General features: G+C 42.2%; 1 protein-coding gene across 1 annotated transcript in view; it reads right to left on the bottom strand.

The window, feature by feature from the left end:
- The window catches only part of LOC115077189, a 125,133-nt gene that overhangs the window by 54,932 nt on the left and 49,279 nt on the right, over nt 1-20,922 (bottom strand). The window contains exon 6 of the mRNA XM_029579818.1: nt 4,061-4,150. Within this exon, the coding sequence (XP_029435678.1) occupies nt 4,061-4,150 (90 nt within the window). The remainder of the gene's footprint in view (nt 1-4,060; nt 4,151-20,922) is intronic.

Below are 20,922 nucleotides of genomic sequence, written 5' to 3'. Positions count from 1 at the left end.
CCGTCTTTCAACTTAGCAGCTATATGTTTTTTAAAAGAGAACTCTGTATCAATAATTACCCCTAAATCACGAGTGCAAAAAGAAGGACTTATTTTTGTGTTGGCATTTAAAGACAGTGCAAGTATACTATTAAAATGACATTTGCGTTCAAGAAGCATAATTTCTGTCTTGTCCATATTTAAAACTAAACGTAAATGCTGAAGTAATTGTTTTAATGATAATATATACATTTTAACAATTTCTAATGTATCCTCTACTGATTTTTCAATGGACAGCCGGCGCCATCTTAGAAAATGGGGCGGGCCATCCATTGCTCCTTCCATGTGACAGTGGCCAACCAATGGCTCCGCTAGCCTCTGTCACATGGTAAGGGCAAAGGGTCACCGGTGCCATTTTTTTTACTGGCAGCCAACGGCCTGAGAGCAGGAGATCCATCCTGAGACCCCCGCTGGGCCACCAGGAACTTTAGGCAAGTTTTTGGGGGACCGGGAGGGTGGAAGGGTTGTAATTAACTAAATTTGAAGGGTTGGGGTGGGGGTTTTTTTTTTTTTTTAAATAAATGCTCCCCTCCCCCCCATGCTAACCCGAACAACAAATTTTCCCTGAAGTTCAGGGAAAATCCATCTCGGGATTCGGATCCTCCAACCCATGCCGAATTGGACTATTTATTTAAAATTTTCCAAATCGGCAAAAATGATTGCACATCCCTAGTATATAGATGAGACCTTCAGGAACATAGTAGCCAAGTCCCAACTTCAGACTGGCAGCTCTGGTGCTGCCTTGGAGGAAGGTCTCATGATTGGAGAGCATCAACCTGGTGGAGCAGGAAAGGATCCTGTAGCAAAGACCTTTGTCCTTTTGCACCGAGGATGTCTCCCCAAGGTCTATTGCCCAGGAGGGAAGGGTTAGGTCGGCCGTCATAGTTGGTGATTCGATTATTAGGAATGTAGACAGCTGGGTGGCTGGTGGGTGTGAGGATCACCTGGTAACTTGCCTACCTGGTGCGAAGGTGGCGGACCTCACGTGTCACCTAGATAGGATTTTAGACAGTGCTGGGGAGGAGCCGGCTGTCATGGTACATGTGGGCACCAACGACATAGGAAAATGTGGGAGGGAGGTTCTGGAAGCCAAATTTAGGCTCTTAGGTAGGAAGCTTAAATCCAGGACCTCCAGGGTAGCTTTCTCTGAAATGCTCCCTGTTCCACGCGCAAGTCACCAGAGGCAGGCAGAGCTCCGGAGTCTCAATGTGTGGATGAGACGATGGTGCAAGGAAGAGGGATTCAGTTTTGTAAGGAACTGGGGAACCTTTTGGTGAAGGAGGAGTCTCTTCCGAAGGGATGGGCTCCACCTTAACCAGGGTGGAACCAGGCTGCTGGTGCTAACTTTTAAAAAGGAGATAGAGCAGCTTTTAAACTAGAACAAAGGGGAAAGCCGACAGTCACTCAGCAGTGCATGGTTCAGAGAGAGGTATCTTCAAAGGATACTAATGATGCATTAGAATTAGGGCATCTCAACAGTGAGGTTCCAATAATAAGAAGAGTAATCCAAGTGCCTGAGCTAAAAAATTCCAATTTATCCCTCACAACTGAAAAGCAGAATGTAAATACAAACAAAAAAAAATAATTAGAAATATTTGTATGCTAATGCCAGAAGTCTAAGAAGTAAAATGGGAGCATTATTTATTATATTTATTTATTTATTTAAAGGCTTTTTTTTTAATATTGGTATTCGTGGGTACATCATATCAGTTTAGATATAACTTGAACATTGTACAAAGGACGGGGAGTAAAAACTTGGAAGGGGTAGCATAACATTTTACAGAGAACTTGATTTAGGTTATGTACAGGGGTAGAAGATATACATTATAGTGGTATACAGGGGGCAGGCAGGAGATATATAAATAAAGTAAATAATTTGGGAGAACATGTTGGGGGAAGGAGAGAGGGAAAAACATGGAGCAATATATTTGGAATACCTTATTCAAAACAATATAATTGGAAATACCTTATTCAAGACAGTGCAGGGGGTTAATTAGGCATACACTTGACATTATTGGGGTAAAAGGAGTGGGGAGCAAGGGGGGAGAGGGTGCAGGGGGATATTTGGCATATACATAACATTATTGGAACAGGGATGGGAGAAGTTTAAGGGAGCATTGAAATGTATAGCAGTGAATGATGACATAGACTTAATTGGCATCTCAGAGACATGGTGGAAAGAGGATAACCAATGGGACAGTGCTATACCGGGGTACAAATTATATCGCAATGACAGAGAGGAGCACCCGGGAGGCGGTGTGGCGCTTTATGTCCGGGATGGCATAGAGTCCAACAGGATAAACATCCTGCATGAGACTAAATACAAAATCGAATCTTTATGGGTAGAAATCCCTTGTGTGTGGGGAAAGACTATAGTGATAGGGGTATACATGAGGGATCTAGCAAAGCTTGAGGAAAGATCTAAGTTCTGGCAACTAAGATTTTTCAGTCCGCATTAGGGATGTGAATCGTTTTAGGACGATTAAAATTATCGTCCGATAATTTTAATATCGTCTTAAACCGTTATGGAACACAATACAATAGAGATTCTAACGATTTATCGTTATAAATCGTTAGAATCGTGAGCCGGCACACTAAAACCCCCTAAAACCCACCCCGACCCTTTAAATTAAATCCCCCACCCTCCCGAACCCCCCCCAAATGAGTTAAATAACCTGCGGGTCCAGCGGCGGTCCGGAACGGCAGCGGTCCGGAACGGGCTCCTGCTCCTGAATCTTGTTGTCTTCAGCCGGCGCCATTTTCCAAAATGGCGCCGAAAAATGGCGGCGGCCATAGACGAACACGATTGGACGGCAGGAGGTCCTTCCGGACCCCCGCTGGACTTTTGGCAAGTCTCGTGGGGGTCAGGAGGCCCCCCACAAGCTGGCCAAAAGTTCCTGGAGGTCCAGCGGGGGTCAGGGAGCGATTTCCCGCCGCAAATCGTTTTCGTACGGAAAATGGCGCCGGCAGGAGATCGACTGCAGGAGGTCCTCGCTGAACGACCTCCTGCAGTCGATCTCCTGCCGGCGCCATTTTCCGTACGAAAACGATTCGCGGCGGGAAATCGCTCCCTGACCCCCGCTGGACCTCCAGGAACTTTTGGCCAGCTTGTGGGGGGCCTCCTGACCCCCACGAGACTTGCCAAAAGTCCAGCGGGGGTCCGGAAGGACCTCCTGCCGTCCAATCGTGTTCGTCTATGGCCGCCGCCATTTTTCGGCGCCATTTTGGAAAATGGCGCCGGCTGAAGACAACAAGATTCAGGAGCAGGAGCCCGTTCCGGACCGCTGCCGTTCCGGACCGCCGCTGGACCCGCAGGTTATTTAACTCATTTGGGGGGGGTTCGGGAGGGTGGGGGATTTAATTTAAAGGGTCAGGGGTGGGTTTTAGGGGGTTTTAATGTGCCGGTTTTGCGATTTTTAGATTTTTCACGATTTTTCACGATTTTTCACGATATTTTACCCCCCCAAACGGCAACAATACGATTCCCTCCCCCTCCCAGCCGAAATCGATCGTTAAGACGATCGAGGACACGATTCACATCCCTAGTCCACATGACCCTTTAAATAGCATCGGGACATACGTTAACATGGTGATGCTCCAGGGAACAGCTAGCTACAACTCCTGAGTTGAAGCTAACAGTTTGAAAAATAACGAGGCTGCCTGCACATTTGTAAAATTTATGTATGCAAATGCACGCACAGCAGCTAATTTCAATAGGAGGAGGAATTTTGTTCAAAATATCATGCAATATCTCCACGATATGCGATTATCATCTAATGAACAGCATTTTACGCACGATAAATGCTGATTTTTAGGCCTTAATCACATATTACAACTTAGTAAATATACCCCTAAGTTTGTAGCTGAGGCAATGGAGGTCGAAGCGACTTGCACAAGTTCACAAGATGCAGCAGCAGCAGGATTTGTACCCTGTCCTCCCTGAGCTGTTCTTACCTGTAGATAGACTACTACTCCACTCCACTTATTCTCACTAGCAGTCAGTCAGCACTTCTCACACTTACCTCTTCCAGACGCCTCTGGAGAGAATTTACAATTTTTGTTAGATTCAGTAACCATTCTTCTCTTTCTTTTAGTTGAGCATCAGTAGCTTTCTGGAAGAATTAAAGAAGAGATTTATTAACCTATGAAGAGTAATAAGCCTGTTGCTCAGTTCTGTTATATGTAAACCGACGAGATGTTCCCAACGTTCGTCGGTATATAAAAGTTACTAAATAAAAATAAAAATAAAAATAACACAAGAAATGCCAGGCTGGGTCACACCAAGGTCATTGAGTCCAGCATCCTGTCTCTGACAATGGCCAATGCAGGTCACAAGCACCCGTCAGATCCCAAATAGTTGATCTATTTCTTGTATCTCACTCCCAGGGGTAAGTGTGGGCTTTCACAAGTCTACCTGCCTAATAACAGCTCATGGACTTTTTCTCCAGGAACTTGTCCAGTCCTCTTCTGAAACCCCGCTATGCCAGCTGCCTTGGCAATAGATTTCATAGCTTGATTATGCATGGAGTTTATTTGTATTTACTTTTAGTATTATACAAAGTTCCAAGCAGCTCACATAAAATACACAATGAACATAAAATACAAATAATTAAAATATTAAAAATGAGGCTAGAAACACAACATATACAATAAAACAGGAAGGCATAAATATGTAAAACAAATGAATCAGATAAAAAGGATAAGACGTAACACTATATGAGTTGCCAATTTCATGGCGGGTCTCCTAGTCCTTGGTGTTTGGAGTAAATATTATAACCCGTTCCACCCCACTCATGATTTTATGAATCTCAATCAAATCCCCTCAGTTATTTCTTTCCTAGCTCGAGTCCTAATCTATTTAGACTTTATCCATGGATTGCTCTGTTTCCAAGGGCACAAAACAGTATTTATATCTTGAGCTGTCTTCCCTGCTCTCACTTCTCCCCAAGGTGTGGCCCAGGCAGTGGTGCACATTCCTGCACATCTCTGCTGATTGTTTGTGATGCAGAGCTGCAGGGACCGATAGGCTGGACAGAGTGCTGGATGCTGAAAATACACTTCTGATTCTTTGAAAGTCAAATAAATTTCCAATCAGCCGAAACTATGTGAAGTTAAAGCTGTTGCTGGATCTGCTTGTGTGTAGGGGTTGCTGAGCTCAGGTTCCCTGGGATGTAGCTTGCCACTCCTGTACTGAGTGTATATGAGTCCCGGTCACTGGGGAAAAGTCCTCCCTGAGCCTCGCTTTTCAGTCTCTGCTCCCCACCCTGTGTCCTGGTCCCCTGGGTTTAGATCCTGTAGAGGTCTCCAAAAATTCTTGCTTCTTTCCTCCTGCTTCCTCTGTTTGCCACCCCTTGGGGGGGGGGGGGGGCAGGCTAATATAGCCCACAGTCTTTAATGAGGAGGGGTGGCACAAATACTCATCAGAACTCTCTGAAGATAAGTCACTGCAAACTTCCACTGCAGGAGAAGGCACAGAGAGGGCTTCGGGTCAGGGTCTCACTCCAGCTAAATTGGTAAACTGCCCACAGGAAAAATAAAAAAATCCTTCTTTCAACTAGAGGCAAAGGTTACACTGCTTAGGCCTCCTAAAAATAATCCTCCAACTCTTGCAGCCGGCTCTTTCTCCTTCAGAAGCCATGATCTCTCCTAGCTTAACCCCCCTCTTCTAGGCAGGGGGAGGTGCTGTAGGGAGTGGGTTATTCCACCCTGCTATTACCTCAAAGGCAAGGAACTAGGGACATCTAGTGAGTGTCCAGGGAGTCCCCACATCAATGACGGAGCTTTTCCATCCTCCATGACATTTTTCTTCTCCTTCTCTCTATCTTTTCTATGTTTGCTATGTCTTTTTTTGACTAGGTATAACAATACTAAGGGCAATTTTAAAGTACAACTCCCTATATCACTATAATAACATGTAACAAGAATAGAGAGACATATAATATAAATTTAATGTTTTATTAATGTAGAAAAACCCCCCATTATTTAACCCTACATAGACAAATTAAAACTAAGCTAGCACATCCATCCACATACACCACACTAAAAATATTGCATGAAGTTTGACAAAATTAATGCATAAATGTTTCTTCTATATTTATATAATTATGCATTCAATATTTTTAAGTACAAATATGCAAAAAATCACATGTATAATAATTCATCAAGTTTGAAGTTCATCTGTAATAGGACCTATTACAGATGAACTTCAAACTTGATGAATTATTATACATGTGATTTTTTGCATATTTGTACTTAAAAATATTGAATGCATAATTATATAAATATAGAAGAAACATTTATGCATTAATTTTGTCAAACTTCATGCAATATTTTTAGTGTGGTGTATGTGGATGGATGTGCTAGCTTAGTTTTAATTTGTCTATGTAGGGTTAAATAATGGGGGGTTTTTCTACATGTCTTTTTTTGAGACACACAAAACCCATGGTGCAGTCACATCGTGGATCAATACAAAGGCATTATGATATTCTTAGTTTTGTTCTTTATTCTTTTCCAAAGGACAGTATAGGTGGCAAGAACATAGTAAGGAGCAGAAAAAACGATGACACGCCACAGCTGAAACCGCGACAGAGTTTTAGAAACTGCTTGATATTTAGTGACAGATGCACAGGGGGAGACCATAACAAGTCAGGAACCGGAGTTCAAAGCTCCAAAAGGAATGACCTCTGACCCTCCAGGCCTGAGAACCTTGGAAGGAATAAGATAACCTGATCTAATGTAGATTACACCCTCTAGCCAACCAATTAAAAGATTGAGACATTCTCCAGGAGTCTCTGAAATTTCAGATCACCCAGATTTTTGACCAAGTCTTCCTCAAACAATAAACGGCTCCTACAGGGATGCTTTCCGAAAGACGAATTAGAACAAGAATCAGCAGACCAATTATAGAGTCAAAGGAGTTGCCTGGCAGCTATTGCCAAAGCCACGGATGTGGAAGAAACTTGTAGAAGATTATACAAGGTATCTGCCAAAAGTATTACAGCTGATTCCATTCTCGCTGCCTCCTTGCTTTCCTGGAACTGCTGAATCCAGCATAAGAGTGACCTGACTACAGAGCCACTAAACGTAGAACTTTGAACTGCTTCAAGGAAATCTCAGTTTCCTATCCTGAGGTTCCTTCACTGAAGTGCGTTCTCTACCAGGATGGTGGTACAGCTAGAGATGGCCAAGACCAGTGCATCCACCCAAGGCACTAAGAACAAATGTTTAACAGCCTCATGAGAAAAAGGATACAAGCAAAGAAGATTCTTAACCCCCTTGAGACCAGACTCTGGGACCTCCCATTCAGCTATAACTATCTCCTCTACTTCTGAATTAGGTAGCTTTACAGACTCCCTTAATAATAGGGTCCCAGACAGACATCTCCTTGACCATGGACTCCACTATTCAAAAACAAGAATCCACTGGGTCAATCAGCGCTGCAATCTCCTCCTCACAAAAGAAGCAGATATTGTTTTTCATCTTCCCTATTGGAGGGGACGTTTTTTCCAGAGAAGCCTCACTTGCAGAATCTATGAGGTTATCTGGATCCTCCAGAACCTCCTCCAGGTCTGAAATGGAGTGTTCCATAGGTCCCTAGAGATGCTTGCATGGAGCTTGGACTTCAACAAGATCCTTAGAAACCCCATCAATTGAGTATCTCCCCCTATCAGGCTTTTGAAAAGCACAGAACACGTAATACAAAACCTAAGAAATTTGTGAGAAAGTTCTGCCCTGGAACTCACTTGACCCACAGGAACCAGTTTAAAAGGAAAACTGAAGAAACTCTTAGAATAAACAATTTTTTAGTTACACAAAAATTTTATTTTATTAAAAATACATTTCAATCAAAATCTATTATTTTTTTAATCATCAAGATTAATAAAAATTCAACATCTCTTAATCATATCAAAACCACCTATAAACCTATGAGAATGACACCTATACCATGGAACTGCAACATACCTTTGATGTACAACATATATAAACAAAACACAAAGAAGCATAAAAATGAAGACAAAGGCCGGTATAGTCAAAGCACAAGAAACAGATCAATGCGATGTAAACCCAGTCCTAAAAATAGTTCTTGATGAAAGTAAGAACATCCAGAAGCCAATTGCTGCAATGTCTGATGACTTTTGTAGCTGTACATTATTGATGTGCTCACTGTACTAAGACTTAAAATGTCCAAGGATGACAAAACTTGATGTCCAAAGATATCAACTCTACTGTATAATTCTTATGATGACAAATGTCCATGGCAAGCAACCTTTCGCATTTATCAGTCTTGTGTAGAAAGTAAGGAAATATCTCCAATAACGAAAAGAATAAAATAATCCAATCATAAATGATGTCAATATACATGGAGACCTGCTTGGTATTGATGCAGGTGATCTCCCATTCATCGAAGAGTAGCCCCAAACCCATGTATCCGTCTAAAGCCTCTTTAGAGGAACTCAATATTAATCCATTGCATCAATTAATTTAGCAGGTCCCAGCTTCAATGAGTCCCCACACTGCAGTGTTTCAGCACAGAAAAACATGCCTGCATCAGGGGAACTCTCATATATCTAAAAAACATATAAACAGAACAAATCAATGACCTACATTCATAAAACCAAGAACCATATCTAAACCCCAAATCCACACCTCAGTACACAATGGCAGGCTCTGTCTGGAAGTCTACAACTGCGTAACTGGTGAATAAACCTATTTATCAGTCCTGTCCAATAGGAAGGCACGGATATTGTAAAAAAAAAAACTACCTAAGTTGCATGTCCTCCAATTGGACCTGAAAGGAGACCACAAACAGCAGAGATGTCAACACACTAAAGTGAAACCATGGGTAAGAGAACCTGAAAGAAAAATGATCTGCAAAGGCCCTGAACTAAGGGGTGGAGCAAGGACACAAAAAATGATCTGGCCAGTCGGAGGTATGTCTTTTACAAATGACTGAATAGGATGCACATCACGTGTGAAAGAAGGTCACAAACTACAGGGGTGAAACCATGGGCTAGAGGTCCTGAAAGGAAACCAATGTAGGAAAAGACCTAATCAAGGGAGTGGAACCAGGAACCCAACCACAATTTGTAAACAAAAGAATTTCAAAAGAAAAAAACATGCAATTGAAACGCAGGTTATAATCACATCACTATATTTACTGATGAGCTGTATAAAAAATATATCTATTGGAATGTCAATAGAAAAAATGAATATCCATTAAGAAGTCATTAAAAAAAACCCTCCCATTCCACTTCCTTGCTCAGGCCTTTTGGGGCTACAGTATCCCAATCAAAGATATAGGATTGTTCTTTCTGTAATAACTATTCATCAGGACCACACACACGACACCTATATTAGATATATTAGATATAGAACTATTCTCTCTGTAATAACTATTCATCAGGACCACACACACGACTCCTATATTAGATATATTAGATACAGGACTGTTCTTTCTGTAATAACTATTCATCAGGTCACCCCCTCCTATATTAGATATATTAGATATAGGACTGTTCTTTCTGTAATAACTATTCATCAGGACCACACACACGACTCCTATATTAGATATATTAGATATAGCACTTCTCTTTCTGTAATAACTATTCATCAGATCACCCCTCCTATATTAGATACATTAGATACAGCACTGTTCTTTCTTTAATAACTATTCATCAGGTCACCCCCTCCTCTATTAGATATATTAGATACAGGACTGTTCTTTCTGTAATAACTATTCATCAGGTCACCCCCTCCTATATTAGATATATTAGATACAGGACTGTTCTTTCTGTAATAACTATTCATCAGGATCACTCCCCTCCTATATTAGATATATTAGATACAGGACTGTTCTTTCTGTAATAACTATTCATCAGGATCACCCCCTCCTATATTAGATATATTAGATATAGGACTGTTCTTTCTGTAATAACTATTCGTCAGGTCACCCCCTCCTATATTAGATATATAAGATATAGGACTGTTCTTTCTGTAATAACTATTCATCAGGATCACCACCTCCCCATCCTATATTAGACATAGGACTGTTCTTTCTGTAATAACAATTCATCAGGTCACCCCCTCCTATATTAGATATATTAGATATAGGACTGTTCTTTCTGTAATAACTATTCATCAGGTCACCCCCTCCTATATTAGATATATTAGATACAGGACTGTTCTTTCTGTAATAACTAGGGATGTGAATCGTTTTCCATATCGTCTTAACGATAGAAATCGTGTGGCAGGGCAAGAAAATCGTCTTAGGCACGATTTTTTAGTTAAAAAATCGTTAAAAATCGTTTTTTCCGATTAGTGCGCACTAACGGGAGTTAGTGCGCACTAACTCCTAGTTAGTGCGCACTAACTGAAAATGATACAATTTGACACTTTTCAGGTCAGTTAAGGTCAGTTTAGGAATGAATATGTATTCCTATTGGCTGCCCTCTTATTTATTCATGTTACCAAGTTTCCTACTGACAGTATATGGGGGATGGGAAATGGAAACAGTTGGTAGCTTGACAAAACAAGTATTGTGATCAGTCAATGTGACTAGAACTTGTGCCCTAACCCTGATACCAGGGGTATTGTGATCTTCCTGCACACAGTGCCCTATCCCTATTAATACCAGGAGTGTTGTGATCTTCCTGCACACAGTGCCCTATCCCTAATACCAGGGGTGTTGTGATCTTCCTGCACACAGTGCCCTATTCCTGATACTGGGGGTGTTGTGATCTTCCTGCACACAGTGCCCTATTCCTGATACCGGGGGTGTTGTAATCTTCTTGCACACATCCCGGTATCAGGGATAGGGCACTGCATGCAGGAAGATCACAACACTCCTGGTATTAATAGGGATAGGGCACTGCATGCAGGAAGATCACAACACTCCTGGTATTAATAGGGATAGGGCACTGCATGCAGGAAGATCACAACACCCCTGGTATCAGGGATAGGGCACTGTGTGCAGGAAGATCACAATACCCCGGAGGAGTGAGGGTCAGGCAGCTCCCCCCTGTCTATGAAGCCAGCCTCTCACTAGTAATGCAGGGAGGGAGCTGTCTCAGACTTCACCATCCACCCCCCCCCCCTCACCCACACACCATTCACTAGCTGGGACATGGGGGAAGTCAGGAGTGAGGGACAGGCAGCTCCCCCCTGTCTGTGAAGCCAACCTCTCACTAGTAATGCAGGGAGGGAGCTGTCTCAGACTTCACCATCCTCCCCCCCCCCCCCTCACCCACACACCATTCACTAGCTGGGACATGGGGGAAGTCAGGAGTGAGGGACAGGCAGCTCCCCCCTGTCTGTGAAGCCAACCTCTCACTAGTAATGCAGGGAGGGAGCTGTCTCAGACTTCACCATCCTCCCCCCCCCCCCTCACCCACACACCATTCACTAGCTGGGACATGGGGGAAGTCAGGAGTGAGGGTCAGGCAGCTCCCCCCTGTCTGTGAAGCCAGCCTCTCACTAGTAATGCAGGGAGGGAGCTGTCTCAGACTTCACCATCCTCCCCCCCCCCCCCTCACCCACACACCATTCACTAGCTGGGACATGGGGGAAGTCAGGAGTGAGGGTCAGGCAGCTCCCCCCTGTCTGTGAAGCCAGCCTCTCACTAGTAATGCAGGGAGGGAGCTGTCTCAGACTTCACCATCCTCCCCCCCCCCTCACCCACACACCATTCACTAGCTGGGACATGGGGGAAGTCAGGAGTGAGGGTCAGGCAGATCCCCCTGTCTGTGAAGCCAGCCTCTCACTAGTAATGCAGGGAGGGAGCTGTCTCAGACTTCACCATCCTCCCCCCCCCCCCTCACCCACACACCCTTCACTAGCTGGGACATGGGGGAAGTCAGGAGTGAGGGTCAGGCAGCTCCCCCCTGTCTGTGAAGCCAGCCTCTCACTAGTAATGCAGGGAGGGAGCTGTCTCAGACTTCACCATCCTCCCCCCCCCCCCCTCACCCACACACCATTCACTAGCTGGGACATGGGGGAAGTCAGGAGTGAGGGTCAGGCAGCTCCCCCCTGTCTGTGAAGCCAGCCTCTCACTAGTAATGCAGGGAGGGAGCTGTCTCAGACTTCACCATCCTCCCCCCCCCCCTCACCCACACACCATTCACTAGCTGGGACATGGGGGAAGTCAGGAGTGAGGGTCAGACAGCTCCCTCCCTGTCTGTGAAGCCAGCCTCTCACTAGTAATGCAGGGAGGGAGCTGTCTCAGACTTCACCATCCTCCCCCCCCCCCCCTCACCCCACACACCATTCACTAGCTGGGACATGGGGGAAGTCAGGAGTGAGGGTCAGGCAGCTCCCCCCTGTCTGTGAAGCCAGCTCTCACTAGTAATGCAGGGAGGGAGCTGTCTCAGACTGGTATCAGGGTTAGGGCACTGTGTGCAGGAAGATCACAACACTCCTGGTATTAATAGGGATAGGGCACTGTAAGAGATGACTGTAGTAGATTGAATAAAGATCTGATGTTTCTGCTCTTCTCACACCAAACAAAAACAACACACAAGCAGAGAAGCCCTTCTTACAAAGCTGAGCTAGTGAGTTAAGTAGGAGGAAAAGTAAACATACTGGTGCCAGTGTGGCTACTTAAAAAATACACTTACCAACAATCAATTACATATGAACTGTGTACAGTTCCAGCCAGGACCACCTTTCTAAAATGCACAGTGATTGGCAAATTCAACATGCACTAGCATTTCAGGTGCCTGCTAACAAAAATAATAAACAAACAAGTTCTAGTCACGTGAGTGCTGATCATTACATTACTTTTTTTGTCAAGCTTCCAACTGTTTCCATTTCACATCCCCCCAACCATATTGGTAACATCAATAGATAAGAGCACAGCCAGCCAATAGGAATACATACATACATATTCATTCCTAAGTGACCTTTACTGACCTGGGAAGTGTGAACACTTTGTTTCATTTTCTGTTGGTGTTCGTTAGTTTCCAGTTCCATTTCCCATCCCCCCAACCATCACCTCAGTGGTAACCTTGGTAACATCAATAGATAAGAGGGCAGCCAGCCAATAGGAACACATATTCATTCCTAACTGACCTTCAGTGACCTGGAAAGTGTTTATTTGTATCATTTTCAGTTAGTGCGCACTAAATCGAGTTAGTGCGCACTAACGGGGAGTTAGTGCGCACTAACTCGAGTTAGTGCGCACTAACACGATTTAACGATTTTTAACGATAAATCGTTAGAATTTCTATTGTATCGTGTTCTATAACGATTTAAGACGATATAAACATTATCGGACGATAATTTTAATCGTTGAAAAACGATTCACATCCCTAGTAATAACTATTCATCAGTTCACCCCCTCCCCACCTATATTAGATATATTAGAAATAGGACTGTTCTTTCTGTAATAACTATTCATCAGGATCACCCCCTGCTATATTAGATATATTAGATATAGGACTGTTCTTTCTGTAATAACTATTCATCAGGAACACCCCCTCCTATATTAGATATATTAGATATAGGACTGCTCTTTCTGTAATAACTATTCAACAGGTCACCCCCTCCTATATTAGATATATTAGATATAGGACTGTTCTTTCTGTAATAAGTATTCATCAAGTCACCCCCTCCTATAATAGATATATTAGATATAGGACTGTTCTTTCTGTAATAACTATTCATCAGGATCACACACACGACTCCTATATTAGATATATTAGATATAGGACTGTTCTTTCTGTAATAACTATTCATCAGGACCACACACACGACTCCTATATTAGATATATTAGATATAGGACTGTTCTTTCTGTAATAACTATTCATCAGGATCATCCCCTCCTATATTAGATATATTAGATAGAGGACTGCTCTTTCTGTAATAACTATTCATCAGGTCACCCCCTCCTATATTAGATATATTAGATATAGGACTGTTCTTTCTGTAATAACTATTCATCTGGTCACCCCCTCCTATATTAGATATATTAGATATAGGACTGGTCTTTCTGTAATAACTATTCATCAGGATCACCCCCTCCTATATTAGATATATTAGATATAGGACTGTTCTTACTGTAATAACTATTGATCAGGTCACCCCCTCCTATATTAGATTTATTAGATATAGGACTGTTCTTTCTGTAATAACTATTCATCAAGTCACCCCCCCCCCTATATTAGATATATTAGATATAGGACTGTTCTTTCTGTAATAACTATTCATCAGGATCACCCCCCCCCCCCCCTTCCTATATTAGATATATTAGATATAGGACTGTTCTTTCTGTAATAACTATTCATCAAGTCACCCCCTCCTATATTAGATATATTAGATATAGGACTGTTCTTTCTGTAATAACTATTCATCAGGATCACCCCCCCCCCCCCTTCCTATATTAGATATATTAGATATAGGACTGTTCTTTCTGTAATAACTATTCATCAGGTCACCCCCTCCTATATTAGATATATTAGATACAGGACTGTTCTTTCTGTAATAACTATTCATCAGGATCACTCCCCTCCTATATTAGATATATTAGATATAGGACTGTTCTTTCTGTAATAACTATTCATCAGGATCACCCCCTCCTATATTAGATATATTAGATATAGGACTGTTCTTTCTGTAATAACTATTCATCAGGATCACCCCCTCCTATATTAGATATATTAGATTTAGGGCTGTTCTTTCTGTAATAACTATTCATCAGGATCATGCCCCCCCCCCCCCTATATTAGATATATTAGATATAGGACTGTTCTTTCTGTAATAACTATTCATCAGGATCACCCCCCCCCCTATATTAGATATATTAGATATAGGACTGTTCTTTCTGTAATAACTATTCATCAGGATCACCCCCCCCCCCCCCCTTCCTATATTAGATATATTAGATATAGGACTGTTCTTTCTGTAATAACTATTCATCAAGTCACCCCCTCCTATATTAGATATATTAGATATAGGACTGTTCTTTCTGTAATAACTATTCATCAGGATCACCCCCCCCCCCCTTCCTATATTAGATATATTAGATATAGGACTGTTCTTTCTGTAATAACTATTCATCAGGTCACCCCCTCCTATATTAGATATATTAGATACAGGACTGTTCTTTCTGTAATAACTATTCATCAGGATCACTCCCCTCCTATATTAGATATATTAGATATAGGACTGTTCTTTCTGTAATAACTATTCATCAGGATCACCCCCTCCTATATTAGATATATTAGATATAGGACTGTTCTTTCTGTAATAACTATTCATCAGGATCACCCCCTCCTATATTAGATATATTAGATTTAGGGCTGTTCTTTCTGTAATAACTATTCATCAGGATCATGCCCCCCCCCCCCCCCCTATATTAGATATATTAGATATAGGACTGTTCTTTCTGTAATAACTATTCATCAGGATCACCTCCTCCTATATTAGATATATTAGATATAGGGCTGTTCTTTCTGTAATAACTATTCATCAGGATCACCCCCCCCCCCCACACCTATATTAGATATATTAGATATAGGACTGGTCTTTGTGTAATAACTATTCATCAGGTCACCCCCTCCTATATTAGATATATTAGATATAGGACTGTTCTTTCTGTAATAACTATTCATTAGGATCACTCCCTCCTATATTAGATATATTAGATATAGGACTGTTCTTTCTGTAATAACTATTCATCAGGATCACCCCCTCCTATATTAGATATATTAGATATAGGACTGTTCTTTCTGTAATAACTATTCATCAGGATCACCCCCTCCTATATTAGATATATTAGATATAGGACTGTTCTTTCTGTAATAACTATTCATCTGGATCCCCCCCCTTCCTATATTAGATATAGGACTGTTCTTTCTGTAATAACTATTCATCTGGATCCCCCCCCTTCCTATATTAGATATATTAGATATAGGACTGTTCTTTCTGTAATAACTATTCATCAGGATCACTGCCCACCCCTCCTATATTGGGACAGTCTTTGTTCCAAGAACCACAAATCTCAAATCCTCCAGTTGATGATTCAACTGTTGCCAATGGGAGACCGAATGGGCTTCAGATCTACGATGTTTAATATACCTTAGGTGGCCTTGAATCCTTATCTCTAAAGATCGCCGGGTTTTGCCAGTATATATGAGATCACAAGGACAGCATATCAGCTAGATTACCCTCATCAACTCACATGATGTTGCAGTCAATAAATGGAATGGCCAGTGATTGCAATGGCAAAAGTGTTCCCTGCAAAGAAAAAGAACACACATTGCAATGACCACAGAGGAAATGACCCCTGGGGGAGGCCGTAGTGGTATAAGAAGGATGTATATAAGCAGAACGCATTAAGCTGTCCCTAAGGTTATGGGCCCGTGTTAATGCAAATATACAATGCTCATTAAAAAAAAAGAGTATAAGTGTAGAATATTCCAGTCAGCATGAATACTGCATGGTACCCACCGAGTTTCCAGAGAAAAAGGTAATATGCAGCCCAATCTAGAAGAAACTGGTTTCTCAACAGATTGAAGTAGAAGATCTCTATTAGCCCACCTACCAAGATCTTCTTAAAATCTTGGATGGATAGTCCCTGGCCCTAAAACAATGATACATCTCTACAGCCTTCTGTTTAAATTCTTCCGTAGTGGAACATAATTTCCTAAACCTAAGAAATTGGCCCACTGGAAGATTCTGTCTCAGTTTCCTGGAATGACAATTAGAATAGTGTAGAAAAGAGTTCCTGTCAATGGGTTTCCTAAAGATAGAAAACTGAAAACCGTACTCCTCATATCGAATAGAGATATCTAAAAAATGAACTTCAGAATCACTGATGTCGGCAGAAAAATATAAATTAAAATCTTGTAAATTCAACCAATCTAGAAAGGTCTGTCAACTGCCTCGTGAACCAAACCATAGTAATCAAATGTAATCAATATATCTTTTCCACAATAAAATGTTGTCCTTGAAAGAGCAGATGGATAAAACCTGATCTTCAAACACCTCTAGATATAGATTGGCTATATCCGGAGCCATTAAGGCCCCCATTGCTATCCCTTTGATCTGCCGGAAAAAGGCTTGATTGAAACTGAAGAAATTCTTCTTCATTGCAATGATAATAAGATCAACAAAAAATTGAGTAGGAACCTGACCCGATTCAGTCCTCTTTTCTAAAAAGAGCCGGGTGATCTTGATGGCCTTGTCTTGGAGAATATTAGTATAAAGGGAAGCCACATCAATAGTCACCATAAGTAGGTTCCAGAATAGAAATAATGTGTCCCGAATACCTAATATAAGAGGGCAATTGGGTGATGAAATCACGTAGAAAAATGTCTGCAAAGATAGACAGGCGTTATATACTGAAGATTCAGGGGTTATACTGAAGATTCAGAGTTTATTCAAGACTGGAATAAGATTGTTAATAAATGTGCCCTTGATTTAATGTTATTGATCATCTAAAAGGCATGTAGTATGTCAGAACAAATACAAACAGAATTAGATACAGAACTTCTTTCTGTGAAAAGAAATCTTACTCCAGAAGCTGTGAATAAGTTTGAAATAGATTAAAAAACCCATATGGACGATTTCTCTAATGAACTTCATAAATTCAAGTACAGTAAGTTCATCAGAGATGAAAATGACTAAGACATAAGTGAGGTAATGACTAAGACATAAGAAAATGACTAAGACATAAGAGAGGTAATGACTAAGACATAAAAAAATGACTAAGACATAAGAGAGGTAATGTTTACCATTGAATATAAGAACATATGAAATTTCCATACTGGGTCAGACCAAGGATCCATCAAGCCCAACATCCTGTTTCCAACAGTGGCCAATCCAGGCTACAAGAACCTGGCTAGTACCCAAAAACTAAGTCTATCCCAAGCTACTGATGCTAGTAATAGCAGTGGTTATTTTCTAAGTCAACTTGATTAATAGCAGTTAATGGACTTCTCCAAGGACTTATCCAAACCTTTTTTAAACCCAGCTACACTAACTGCACTAACCACATCCCTTGGCGACAAATTCCAGAATTTAATTGTGCGTGAGTGAAAAAGAATTTTCTCCGATTCGTTTTAAATGTGCCACACGCTAACTTCATTGGATGGGCACTCAGAAACAATACCCTCATCATAAGAAGGAGACATTCCAGGGATCCTCTGATGACTCATCAGGGGAAGAATCTAACAGTAATGATGTACATTATGATGGTTCACATTGGAGGCCTTTCCAATGTACCCACTCGCCAGGGGATGGGAGCAGCAGAGAACATAGGGGGCAGGTCTCTACTAAGATCCAGACTGGATTGATACAGACCCAGGACCAGATCACAGATGGCAGTTCCACATCAGTGATAAATCTTTCTTCTAAAACCCTCACTCAAAACCAATGGCAGTCTTGAGTAAAGGTTTATCATTTGTTCCTACCAATCTATTTAATGTTTTTCAATTTCATGTCGTACTACATAGGTTTATAGGCACCCTTATGTTGAGTTGATAACTTTGGACATCAAATTTTGTCATCCTTGGACACTTTAAGTCTTATTCAGTGAGAACACCAATAATGTACAGCTATGTGGTGTGATTGTTACCTATGGAAGCTATCAGACCTTGAAGGAATTGGTTTCTGGACGTTCTTACTTTCATCAAGAACTATTTTTAGGACTGGGTTTACATCGCATTGCTCTGTTTCTTTTTAGGTCTGGAGTGCCCCAGTGTGCTTTCGCCATACCGGCCTTTGTCTTAATTTTTATGTTTCTTTGTGTGTTGGTCTTTGTGTTTTGTTTTGTTTGTTGTATATCAAAGGTCTGTTGCATTTCAATGGTATAAGTGTCATTCTCATAGGTTTAGATGTGGTTTTGATAGGATTAACAGACGTCGAATTTTTATTAATATTGATGACTAAAAAAAATAGATTTTTAAAGAAATTTATTTTTTGATAAAATACAATTTTTGTGTAACTGAAAAATTGTTCTAAGAATTTCTTCAGTTTTCCTCTTCTGACAGAACAATTCTTGCCGCCTCTTTTGTATTAATCAGTTAAAAAGGACCTGGGGCAGCCACCAGGACTGGGGGACCTTAAGCTTCTATTTTGGAGTCCTCCATTGCTGTCTAGGAGAGATACCACTGTAGGAACATGGCCTAAAATTGCTGCCACTTCTGCCAAAAATGTCTTTTCCTGGGTCCCTTCAGGCAATGAATTGGCCCCGGAGAACCCCTCAGGGCCAGGGGCATATCAGATCTGCTAGTCATGGCTGAAGAACACTTCTTGCGAACCTCCCCAGGAATGACAAAGGCCAAACAAAGATGCCCTGCTGTTGATGTGGCTCTCCTTCAGCCACAAGCCCTACAGCAATGACTGCAACTCTGCTTTTCCATCACTGCAAGAGCAGCCCCCACCCATCTCAGCTTAACTTGAGAGAGAAGAAGCCAGAAACAAATGCATCTGCAGAAAAATATTCCCAATATTCCAATGGATCTATTGAGTTGCCCTTTATGGGGTTTGCCAAATGGTGTGCGGCTGATATTTATCTTATCCTTTCCTTTGCTGGGGATTGTAACTTCATCAGCTGCAATTTCTGTAACTGACTTGTTTCAAGAGAGAAAGTTCTGTTATAGTCACAGAGGCTGGAGAGGAGGGGGCACTTAATCTGGGGGGAGGACGTGGTAGCTAACAGGGTGTTACTCTGGCTAACACTTCTGTGTGGGAAGCCCACTCTCCCATTCCTACATCCAGTGCAATGCGTCTTCATCCTCTGAAGACTACACTTATACTAGGGGGGGGGGGTGTGTGTGTGATACTCCTTTTCACCCATGAGTCACATGGCATGGCTAGCATACAAGTATCCTTCTGTGTGAGGGGTTTCAGCCTATCTTGCACCTGCTGCTGCACGGAGCCCTTGGAAACCAACATCTCTCCTCTCAATCCCTGTTCCTGCTGGAAATCTCCAACCTATTCTGCAGGATGTTGACTATGGGCATCACCTCACACGTGGTGGCTCTTGAACTTATTCTGCAGGATGTTGACTATGGGCATCGCCTCACTCATGGTGGCTCTTGAACTTATTCTGCAGGATGTTGACTATGGGCATCGCCTCACTCGTGGTGGCTCTTGAACTTATTCTGCAGGATGTTGTCTAAGGGCATCGCCTCACACGTGGTGGCTCTTGAACTTATTCTGCAGGATGTTGACTATGGGCATCGCCTCACACGTGGTGGCTCTTGAACTTATTCTGCAGGATGTTGACTATGGGCATCGCCTCACACGTGGTGGCTCTTGAACTTATTCTGCAGGATGTTGACTATGGGCATCGCCTCACACGTGGTGGCTCTTGAACTTATTCTGCAGGATGTTGACTATGGGCATCGCCTCACTCATGGTGGCTCTTGAACTTATTCTGCAGGGTGTTGACTATGGGCATCGCCTCACACGTGGTGGCTCTTGAACTTATTCTGCAGGATGTTGTCTAAGGGCATCGCCTCACACGTGGTGGCTCTTGAACTTATTCTGCAGGATGTTGTCTAAGGGCATCGCCTCACACGTGGTGGCTCTTGAACTTATTCTGCAGGATGTTGACTATGGGCATTGCCTCACTCGTGGTGGCTCTTGAAGAACTGAGATCCTCCACGGCATCCTTGAAGGGCTTCAGAACTCATATCAGCTCTGTTATGTATAGTGAATCATGATGCCCTGGGGGCTGTCCACACCTATGTCACCTGTCCATTGCTTCAATAACTTCTGTGGCATTGGGTAGGTAGAATTTCACCTGGTGCTTACATCCTCACTCAGGTGCTACACAGGTGCCCCACTGCTTCTTGCCTCTCATGCAGCTGTGCCTACCCTTTACACTTCCGTGAAAATGTCCCACTATCTTTATGCATCTCTTGAGAACACTTCCATGTT

The sequence above is a fragment of the Rhinatrema bivittatum genome, chromosome 1 (assembly GCF_901001135.1).
Source record: "Rhinatrema bivittatum chromosome 1, aRhiBiv1.1, whole genome shotgun sequence".
Taxonomy (NCBI): Eukaryota; Metazoa; Chordata; class Amphibia; order Gymnophiona; family Rhinatrematidae; genus Rhinatrema; species Rhinatrema bivittatum.
The sequence above is the reverse complement of the archived record's forward strand: the minus strand, read 5'-3'. Positions and strand labels throughout refer to the sequence as shown.